We start from the raw sequence: 11,763 nt of genomic DNA, 5'->3' as shown, positions 1-11,763 counted from the left end.
CTTAAAGACATATCTGTTAATCAGTTTGGTCCTATTCATATATTTTTCTTTAAGGGACCTATTCAGACATTTTTTTCTTTAAGGGACCAATCTGAAATTCAAAATGTCTTTAAGGGACTATTTTACTAATTAAGCCTAAATTTTATCTTTCAATTACCAATTGTACTTTTAATACTTTACTATCATAAAAATCACTAGAGACAAAACCAATTTTATACCAACAATCTCCCCATTTTTTATGATAACAAACATAAGTATATATTAAACACAATTGTTTTTGTTGATTTAATTAACAAGCTGACCTCAGGTTCTGAGGTTTGCAAGCTCCCCCTGAGTCTGATAATCCATAGGGTTAGGTTTGTAAGTTTCACCTAAGTCTTATCTAGGTTAATTAAAATCAGTTTAGGAGCAACTTATTAGATTTGGATCAAATTTACATATTTAATTTTACTTTAGAGGTAGAGGTTTGCAAGCTCTAACTCTAAGTCTGATAATTCTAAGATGAGTTTTGTAAGCTCCCCTAAATTAATCTATGTAAATTCAACCAAAAATTAGTTATAGATATTGACACAGAGTTAATTTCCTCAGTGTCTAACAACTCTAACGTAAGATTTGCAAACTTTCATTAATCTTATCTATGTAAATTAATTTCAAATCTTACGATTTACTTCCCCTCATTAATAACATTTAAGCACAAGATTAGAAACTAAATGCATAAATATTTTCTTAAAAATAATAATACATTCAACATCATAAAAATTTTAATTTTAACTATTTCAAAACAAACTTTTGTTTTCTTAACAAGTGCCCTGCAGTTAACAAGATTTGCTAACTCAATTGTAAGATATTAGGTTTGTAACATTAAAGTACATAATGGTTGTAAAATGAATTTTAATCAATAAAAATTCTAAAATTAATGTTATCAAGTGTCTTGAAAATTCAGAACTTAACACATCCATATGCAAAAGAATATTTTAAAAACATACGTACAAAAATTGAAAAAATACCTATGTGACAAAATCAAAATGACTGGAATAACCTGCCCAAATGGTTAAATTTTTAATGTATCAAAATTTATCTAGATAGATTATTTCAGGCCAATAATAGTCAACACCACTCGTCTTTCATGCATAAATGCATAATTGAGACAAGTGTTGGCTTTCAAGTGTGAGTGGTTAAGTTCTACATCAACTATAAACAAGAAGAATGTTGAATTTATAACAGAGGTGACCCATTAATTAACATAATGCCTTAAGGTTTGGACTGGAGATGTGACGTCTCCATCTCTTGTTGTTTTGGAACATTTGACCCGATATTTTTCCTCGAGCTTCCGTGGAGTCCCCAACAAGTGGTATCAAAGTTGTGGTTCGGCTTGGTGGGAGAGAATGAGTGGATCCTGGTATTGGATCAATACAAGAAATTTGATTTTTGACAGCGTTTTTTTCGTTATCAGTCATTGTTAGTTTTGCCAACGACTTGTAATGAAAAAATGCGCTGATAAAAATCAAATTTCTTGTATTGATATGTGAGAACTCATACTTTGAGGAAATTGTTGGGTTTCAAGTGTGAATAGTTCTCACATCGACTATGAATGACAAGGATGTTGGATTTGTAAGAGATGTGAATCATTAACCTAATGTCTTAAGGTTGTTGGTGGAGATGTAACATCTCTCTTATAGTTCTGAAATATTTAACCCGATATTTCTTCCGAGCTTCCCCGAACATCTCAACAAGAAAGAGAAGGCTCTTAGGTTTTGCTCATACAAACGATGTTGTTTAATTTTTCTTGATGTATATAAAAATTACAAAAGATTTAAAGAACTAAAAAAAGTATATTCCTATGAATCCTTCAAATAACCCTATTTAGCGTAGCATGGATATTTTCTTCTTTTTTGGGAGGACAGTAGCATAGATATTTTGATAACATCTCTTGGAAAAAAAATAGTTTTACTAGCGAATGTGTTTTGAACATTATTTAAATATTTTTTTTTAAAAGACGATATTTTGATACCATGTCTTCAAAAAAATAAAAATTGAAAGACGATATTTTAATAGCATTGGTAGTTTTAAGCCAAACAAGTGTCATACTACTAGACATACAACACCCACATTTTCTCTCTCCGTCTCTTCTCTCTTTTCTCATCGACTTGCCTTTCTCTTTCAAAATCATTCATAGCCAATTACATAACCTTCAATAACTAGCCAACCACCTGGCTTATCACACATGTAAAATATCTCTAGCTCACACAAAACACCAAAATGAATTCCCCGCAGTCACTATTTGACTGCAGGTGAATCTTAGTCATTTATTTTTAAAATCGGACCCATTAAAATTCAATCTAAAGGCATACAAGAGATGAATGCATGTAATTTTTGACTCCCGTTCCACAAAACACACACACTCACACTCTCACTCTCACCATTACCTATAATTTTCCTTCAACCAAACTCAACATGCTTTACTATATATATTACACCTTAGTCTTCACTCTTTTAACACCAACTATCTCAACTTCCCACTTTCCATCTCAAAACATTTTTCCATTCTCTCCAACACTTAAAAATGTTTATTAGTAAAAACTCTCCTTATTCACATCTTATTTCTTCACAAGATTCCGATGGGGAGATGCGGTTAGCCGCGAGTTGTCCCAAGAAGCGAGCAGGGAGGAAGATATTCAAGGAAACTCGCCACCCGGTGTATAGGGGTGTGAGGAAGAGGAATTTAGATAAATGGGTTTGTGAAATGAGGGAGCCTAACAAAAAGACTAGGATTTGGCTAGGGACTTTTCCAACAGCCGAGATGGCAGCCCGAGCCCACGATGTTGCGGCCTTGGCATTGAGGGGCCGCTATGCTTGTCTCAATTTCGCAGACTCAGTGTGGCGTCTCCCTATTCCTGCAACATCTGAGACAAAAGATATTCAAAAGGCAGCTACAGAAGCGGCCGAGGCTTTTAGACCTGAAAAAACTTTAAAGACTAATGACATTGAAACAGTTATAGCCGTTGTCGCAGAAAAGGAGTTGAGTATGTTTGTTTCGGAAGTGGAAGAAGAAGACGCCGAGGCTTTTAGACCGGAATTTTTTTTAATTGAAACGGTTATAGCTGTTGTTGCCGCAAAGGAGTTGAATATGTTTGTTGTGGACGTGGCGGAAGAAGAGGAGGAAGATATGCCGGATTTGTGGAGGAATATGGTGCTAATGTCCCCTACACATAGCTTGGAGTATGACTATGAAGATATTGATGTAGGTGAATTTGAAGATGTATCACTATGGAACTTTTAAATTGATATGTTTGGTTAATTTTGTTTTTTGGATTGTAGATTGAAATTGAAAAGGATTTTCCTTTTAGTATTCCTTTTCTTTGAATGTAATCACCAACCAAGCTTAATATGTGTATGACTTGAGTTGTAATTTTGGTATGTAAGAATATGATGTGTTTATTTATCTATATTACGATTTGGTTGCAATTTCAACTTCTTATCTTACATAAAAAATATAAGCAATTTCTATTCTTGCTTAGCTTACATTAAGTTCAAGGGGATAAAATCATGTTTCTTGTCTTATTCTTCTCTTCTTTTTTTGCAGAACTTTAACAGAAGCTATCTAACCATGAATTGGGTTGTGACATCAAAGTAGTTTATATATATTTATCCAAACATGACCACAATTGAGGCGCATCCGCGGCATTTCTCTGCAATATATCAATGATTGTGATAGTTACTTAATTACTACAATATGTGAACCTTGCTCTTTTATGTTTTGTTTCTTTATTTTCCTTTTGGCAAGGAAAGGTAGAAAATAAGTAAAATGATCATTTGAATACTAACAACGGTCAAGCTGACTCATAGACAAATTATTAGAAAATATATATATTTGGAAATAAAAGAATCATAGCCAATAATTAATTGCATCAACATTTACAAACTAGTGATGAACTCAAACTATAGGTCATTGGTGATGCAGTTTTCTCATGTCATGAGTTTCATTTAGAAGCATATATAACTTCTTTGGAATGAACTCAAACTATAGGTAAATAAGGCTAGGCTTTAGGCTCCCAATTATTCTTATTAATTAGCCCTCAAATGTAAGCCTAGTAAAATTTGATTATATATATATATTAAATGTTCTGTATTTTTTTCAAACTTTGTTTTTAATGATAAATCAAATATGAAAGACAGAAAGAGTAGGGATAACTCATTACAATACAATCCTTCAAAAAAAAAAAAACTCATTACAATACAAAATACTTAACTCATTACAAAATAAAGTGGAAATTAGGGACTAGGGAGTGCTAAATAGCAAACAAGATAGTACACTATAAGAATTCTCTTAGTTTCCTACGAAAATTACAGAGGAATTAAATTTCCTCGCAAACTATAAGCATTACCGTGGAAACAATTTGTCATCTGACGCATTTCATGAAAGCACGTTACCGAGGAATTTTTCCTCGCAAACGGCCAACATATAGGTTTCAATAATGTTACCGAGGAAAAAATCGTCGGAAACGTCTGGTGTGGCAATAACTTTTCAGACGCGTGTGGCAGGACTGGTGGCGCAGTGAATATTGCATCCATTCAATTCATCCGGTTAACGTTGCATCCTCAAGTCAAGTGTATGTGTGATCAGTTCACAATTTCTACTTCCATTTAACCAAAAATTCATTCAACCAAAAATTTCCACTTCCATTTTTTCACACAACTCTTAATATATATCAAAGGACCGGGCCGATTATTTATCTCTTGATATATCCCTAAGATATAGAAGAATAAAATCTATCAAACGGTTATGAATTAGACCAATTCAATTGTTCAAGAAATAACTAAATAAGAAAGAGAAATTCATTTTAATTAATAAAAGATACAATAAGACACTTTTGAATTGATCTCATCCCTTAAAAATCAAAATTTGAATTTGTTGAGTAATAACTGAATTTTTCAATAAAATACTCTTTAGGCATTCTTCATATACCTCATAATGGGATAAGAATAATCACGTGGCAGAACGACCACGGTACCAAACCACAAGCAAGGATAGAGGCCAAATGCCCCACAAAGGACAATTCAAGTGTTATATGCGACAGATCCTTTACACACAGGGAACCACACTATACTGTATATCCATATATATATATATATATATATATATATATACAAGCATTTCATATACATCAATCTCTAGGTATGAAATATATGCGCCTCCACTTCTACACTCCTTTTTTAACCTCTTTCAAATACTGACTTGAGCGTTGGAGTGCTAACATTTTGCATTCGTCCCATAAAGACGAAGAAATCATCTCATCATCACCATTCACCACTCCTATCACTTGAATCACCACCAGCTAAGACAAATTATTTCTGAACCACCAGTTCAATTTTAGAAAAAGAATTACACATTCGTTTCTTAATTATTATGATCTCCATGAATATGGATATAAGAAATCAAAAATGAAAAAGTGATCTCCTTTTGGTTTTTTTCGTTCCTATTCTTCTTTTTTGTGCTGTGAAAAAGGGACTTGATTTTTTTAAAGGATTTTATCGTTCCTGATAGTCATTTTTTGAATCAGTGGATATGGAAGTATACTTTGGATTTTATCGTTCCACGATTCAACCACAGAAGGCAGGGGACGGGTGCCTATGTGGACGATCGATCTACAGATACTCAGGTGAACTTGTAATTTGATATTTTTGAATTATTTTTTAAGATTTTTATTCAAGAATTTTTATTTGACTATATTATTTTTGTATACAGGAAAAATTTGATCAGTTAGTCGCACAATATTTGCAGCAACAGCTAGAGTATTCCAGCCAGCCAGGAAGATATACCTCAAGCCCTTCAACTGGAGCTTTGGGACATGGCCCCCAACTACGAGTACAGATCTCTTCTCTATGTTCCTGCTCTTGAAAAAGAGTCTTGTCTTGCAACGTTTACTCCTGAGATCAGTCCCGGTTTTGTGCCAAGGTGACCAGGCCCCCAGCCCAGGGCCTCCAAAAAATCGGGGCTTCAATTTTTTTTCAAGCCCATCATTTAAAATATTGCTTTAAGTATTTTTTTTTCGACACCAAAGATCATGAATTGGCAATTGGTCTAGTGGTCAGCAACTTTGTTCGAATGTTTTAGAGTTGTGAGGTGGCGAGTTCAAATCTCACCTGTCAGGAACGAATGGAGCAATATTTTTCTTTCACGAAACAAACTCAACCGCCACCATCACTGCCGCATTATGGATCTGGATAACATGCTCCAATGACCTGTTTGATTCTGAGAGTGAGGACGACTATGAAGAGGGGGGCTCTAAACACTAATTTCACTTTTCGTTTTGTAATAATATTTCGAAAATTGTGTAACAATTAATGCTATGATTAGAAATTTGGATATTTTTAAATAGGCTTAAATGCAGTTTTGGCCCCCCAAGTTTCACAATTGCTTGATTTTGGTCCCCCACATTTTAATTGCTTGATTTTAACCCCATAAGTTTCACAATTGCTTGATTTTAGCCCTCCAAGTTTCAATTGCTCGATTTTAGCCCCCCAAGTTTACCCCCTTTTGCATTTGCTAGCCCCCCATTGAATATTTTGATTAAAAATTGGTTATGTGGCATTTTAAAATTAAATAAGTATTTAAAAATAAATAAATAAATTACAAATTGTTTTTTACAAACTAAATTATAATTTTTATTTTATTACATGTAGTTTGTAAAATAATTTTGTTATATAAAAAAGTAAAAAAAAAACATTTTATGAATTATTTTTTAAAAACTTTGTAAACTTTTTTTTAAATAAAAAATAATTATTAAACTTTTTATTAAAAAAACAATTTTTAATACATTTTTATAAAAGCAAATATTATTATTTTTTAATTAAAACATATTTTTAATTTTTTTAAAATGTCACATATGCAATTTATAGTCAAAAAAGTCAACGGGGGCTAGCAAATGCAAAATGGGGTAAACTTGGAGGGCCAAAATCGAGCAATTGAAACTTAGAGGGCTAAAATCAAGCAATTGTGAAACTTAGAGGGTTAAAATCAAGCAATTGAAATGTGGGGGGCCAAAATCAAGCAATTGTGAAACTTGAGGGGCCAAAACTGCATTTAAGCCTTTTAAATATAATTGAAACTGAAATATGATTTTTATTTTTGAAGCAAATATGATTTTTATTAAGGAATGTTATTATTTTTAACATTTATTTTTGTAAAAAAAAAATCTTAAATATAAATTACTTTTGAATTTTTTAACAACAATTGAAATCTTCGACAGGAAAGTGTAAATTTGAATTTTTTTTTTGGAGATGTCTGTGTAGAGACATTAATTACCTAGCGGGAATTCTTAAAAATTCGGAATTTTATCTGTACTCCCTCCGTCCCAAAATATAAGCAAAAAGTGGTCAACCAAAGTGGATGTATTTGGACTAAATTTTTAACCAAATACATCCACTTTTGTTGACCACTTTTTGCTTATATTTTGGGACGGAGGGAGTATATAACACACTCTCTACTGCAAAAAAAAAAATATATATTCTTTCAACATTCATTCTTTTCATTTCAATTCACTCATCATCTTCCTAAATTTTTACTTTATTCTTTCAACATTCAATGATTTTTTACTTTACTTTCACATTTACACAAAAAAAAAATTTATTCTTCTACACTTTCTTGTTTCAACAATATCAATCTTTCTACGCTTACTATCTTATATATTTTTCATCCTTTCCACACATTCAATCTTTTTGCTTTAATTATTTTCTTTAACATTGATTCAAACATCTCTTCTTTAACATGGTCACCTTAAATTGTTTTCTCATTCTTCAAATCTACTTACTACGACCACAAAAATATTTTTTATTTACCATTTTTAATTAAATTTTTTTTTTTACATTAATTCAACATAAAATTTAAAATTTTGGGAGGAAATTCAATTTTTTCCAAATTTCATAAGTTTTTGCAAAATTTTCAAATTCGGTTTTTTGGCGCTAATTTCAAATTTCATACTTTTTGGAAAAATTTAAATAATTGAAAATTTTTGGCGCAAAATTGATTTATTTTTTGAACTTTTTAGAGCCAAAAATTTCAATTTTTTTGGCGCTAATTTCAAATTCATAATTTTTTTGAAATTTCCAAATACGATTTTATTGGGGCAAATTTCCAATTTCATAATTTTTGGCGGAATTTTCAAAATTCATTTTGTTTCGAAAATTTAATTTTTTTGGAGCCAAAAATATAATTTTTTTAACATTTTCGAGAAAATTTTCCTCGAAACGGTTTTCCTGAATTTTCAATTTTTTGGCGCAATTTTTAAATATTTAAATTTTGGCGCAATTATTTTGAAAAAAAATTCAAAAAAATTATTTGCCACCAGTTTTAATATTTTGCATAATATATATTTATATTTTAATAATGATTTTTTTTAAGACATATTTTAATAATGATTGTTTCCTAGGAAAGCATCCCATTAAAATTAAAATATTATATACATTTGTGACGAAATATTCCTAGGAAACGACTTGTCAAATCACACCTGTTTTGGCGGTCTGTGCAGAAAGTTGCCTAGGAAATATCCCAGGAAACACTTTGACCCACAATTCCTCGGTAATGTCCTTGAAATAGAGTCGAACTTAGCAAGGAAATTTTTCCTCGGGAATCTTCATTTACTAGGAATTTTGGCGTGTTTAATTTCCTAGGAATTTATTCCTCCGTAATCACATGAATTTTTGTAGTGAACAAGCAGGCCTGGCCCCAATAGGCGTGCAGGGTGAGCGATGGCATCGGGCCTCCAAATTTTGGAGATCTCGACTCAAAATTTTGAGGTCCTATAATAATAGTTATATATTGTTAGTGTTTATAAAATATCATATGTACTCAAAATATTAAGTTTGAGGTCATATAATAATAGTTATATATTATCAATGTCCATAAAATATCACATGTTTAGTAAAAAGAAATCTTAATCAAGTAAGATAGTAAAAATTACATGTTTCTTGATTAGGAATTTTCTCTCATCTCAACCGAATTTTGTCCATACGCATGAGCCATGAAATCGAACTTGTGACCACGTGTTTACGAGGACCAAAACCCTTACCCTCAGACCAATTTATTATTGATATTTCTTATGTTACTTATAATTTAAATAGAGGATGATTCTTTTTAACTTTTTAACATATTTTTATTAGGAGTCTATTTTCAATATTTAAACCGGACCTTCAAATAGTCAGGACCGGCCTTGTAAACAAGCCTACACCAAAATCAAGCAGCCCAAAAACAAACAATTTAAGAGCCAAAGAAAAGCATAAAAGAACCGATCAGAAAACTATCTCATCATGTAGAGGAAGGGTTCCACAACTCATTGATGAAAAGTATAAGGAGATCTCTACGTCCTTGATGTTAAAAAATGAAAGCATAAAGAGAGTTAGGTATTCTTACTTAAATTGCTTTAATGATGAAATTTAACTTATTTGGTAATTGGTATTGCATTCAACATCTTTTGTACAAGACAATTTCTCCTCTTTCTTCAATGATGAATTGTTGAAGCTTGTAAGCTTTCGCCATTTAATTTAGTTGGCGACGACATGGAGCATATGGCGTATGCGGAATAATATATTGTTCAAAGGAGACCATGTTAATGTATTAACTCTAGTGGACCAAATTATTTATATTTCATGGTTTTAGTTCATAGGACGAGGTAGTAATGTCAATGTTGTTTTCTCTGATTGGTGTAATAATCTTTTAGCTTGCTTTCAAGGTATCTAAAGTGATTATTCTTGAATTGTAAGAGCCGAGTACTCATTGTACTCCTTATAATTCAATTTTTATAAAAAAAAATTGTTGAAGCTTGTAGTTAGAGTTGTGGTCTTGGCAAAGGGTGGGATAGGCTGGTTTATGTTTGTGTGAGGGTTTAGGATTGTGGATGGTTTGTTTTGATGTGGGTTGAGTGGTTTGAAAAAGGTGTTTTTTTTTAGGTAGGGTTTGGTTATGTTTTGATGGTGTACTTGGTGTTTGGGAGGGTGGTGTTTTTGGTGTTTGTGGTGGTCTAGGTTGAAACTTTGGGTTTTGGACGGGCCTGTGGAGTTGCTACGGTAGTAGCACAACTCTATAGGGCTAGGGAGCTTATGTTGAGAATAGAAAGACTGACGTAGGGGACATTCTATTGGTGAATATTCACTAAAGGTTAGATTTCTAGTTGTGATATATATATATATATATATATATATATATATATATATATATATATATATATATATATGAAATGTATCTGTTGTTTGTAATCATAAAACTTATTCAGTACTGTGATGTTCTACCGGATGTTTATCTGTCCTGTTTTTTGTTATTACAGTTAGGCAGTTAAGCATTATGTTAGTTAGTTACTTAGAGGATAAGTTACAACGTATAGTCTATAAATACAGGTTGTAACCTCCTCATTGTAATCACCTTCTCTACTCTCTAATTCAATAAAAGATTTACTTTTCTCTTTTCTCCTTCATCTCTCTCAAATCACAAAGTGTGTGTGTCTAGTTTATGCTTCAATACTTATTCGAACAATATCAAGTGCGAGGAGTTTTTATCGTAAGAGATGAGAGGGTTAAATCACAACGTTTGGATCAATATTCTTTATGGTAGTCTTTAATTTTTATAACTTAGCATGTTATCATTTAGGCTAAATGCATCAGAATATGCTTTAAGGTTGCGCATGATTTGAACAAGAATCCCTTGAACTAATCATCTAAGATCTGAAAAATAGAACTCTTCAAATTAATCCAGCTTAAATTAATAATAACAGTAGTATCTTAACAAAATTTAAACAGGAGGCTTAGCCTTCCATAAACAAAAACATAAATAGATTAAAGCATAAAATAAAAGATCATGATTTGTAACAAGGACTGGACAGAACAGTACATGACAGAACAAGATAACACAGGACAAAACAAAACTATACCAGAGAGAGGTAGGACGATAATATTTTTATATTCGAAAAAAAAATGGATATTTTCGTATTTTTTTTATAGTTGTCCTGTGGTTCGGGGGACAAAAATTCTTGTTTTTGTCCAGTCTCTTGCTACCTAATTTGTTCAGTTTCAAATCAAACAGGGTACAACTGTTTGATTTGAAACTGCTTATGGGACTGGACAAATTAGGTAGCAAGGGACATGACAAAAACAAGAATTTTTGTCCGTCACTGAATCACATGACAACTATAAAAAACTACGAAAAATACTCATTTTATGTTCAAATATAAAAATATTATCATCATATATCTCTCTGGTATAGTTTTGTCATGTACTGTATTATCTTGTAATATCATGTATTGTTCTGTTCAGTCTTTACTGTTTTACGAATCAAACACACCTTATAAGAATTTTCATTTAATTTCCAGAAACATAGTGATACATTGAACCAAAAGCCGCCGCTCAAAAAAACCTAATTTTTCTTGCTTATTTCTCTTGTTCATCCATTAGAGAGGGGTGATTTAGGATAAATTTTGATCCAAAATCACCCCCTTTTGATCCTTTTTTAATTAAGTTTTTACTTAAATAAGTGATTTTCACATATTGTGTTTGTTTTGAGTTCCGTCTGGTACGGTGTTTATTTTGAGTCTCGTCTTAGTACGGTGTTTCTTTTATTCAGATTTGCGTCGAACCAAATCCAATACAGATTCAATGATTCAAGCGTCTTCAATGTTGCAGATCCGGGGGCATGACTACTCCGGACATTTGTATTTCATCATATCAATTGTAGGCTTAAAGATAAAGTCGTTTTATGCTATTAACTCGGATGCTGTG

At 31.9% G+C, this 11,763-nt stretch overlaps 1 protein-coding gene across 2 annotated transcripts; it reads left to right on the top strand.

Annotated features, from left to right (window-relative positions):
* The first annotated feature begins 2,445 nt into the window (after positions 1-2,445).
* On the top strand, positions 2,446-3,528 carry LOC123905901 (dehydration-responsive element-binding protein 1D-like). 2 transcript variants are annotated; one of them, XM_045955677.1, is made up of 2 exons: positions 2,446-3,046; positions 3,092-3,528. In XM_045955677.1, the coding sequence occupies exons 1-2, from the start codon at positions 2,564-2,566 to the stop codon at positions 3,278-3,280; spliced, it is 672 nt and encodes a 223-aa protein (XP_045811633.1). In that variant the 5' UTR covers positions 2,446-2,563; the 3' UTR covers positions 3,281-3,528. The 2 variants fall into 2 exon arrangements, with proteins under 2 accessions (XP_045811633.1, XP_045811632.1); XM_045955676.1 differs by having other exon boundaries at positions 2,447-3,043; positions 3,089-3,528.
* The last annotated feature ends 8,235 nt before the right edge of the window (positions 3,529-11,763 follow it).

Source organism: Trifolium pratense, linkage group LG2, assembly GCF_020283565.1.
Source record: "Trifolium pratense cultivar HEN17-A07 linkage group LG2, ARS_RC_1.1, whole genome shotgun sequence".
In the NCBI taxonomy this organism is placed as follows: Eukaryota; Viridiplantae; Streptophyta; class Magnoliopsida; order Fabales; family Fabaceae; genus Trifolium; species Trifolium pratense.
Note: the sequence above shows the minus strand (reverse complement) of the source record. Positions and strands in the feature narration are given on the sequence as shown.

What these genes read in the sequence shown, in the direction of transcription:
- LOC123905901 (XM_045955677.1), top strand. Translation starts at nt 2,564, where the DNA reads ATGTTTATTAGTAAAAACTCTCCTTATTCACATCTTATTTCTTCACAA. An exon ending in TGTTTGTTTCGGAAGTGGAA is followed by an intron (nt 3,047 to 3,091) that starts GAAGAAGACGCC and finishes TTTTTAATTGAA; the next exon opens with ACGGTTATAGCTGTTGTTGC.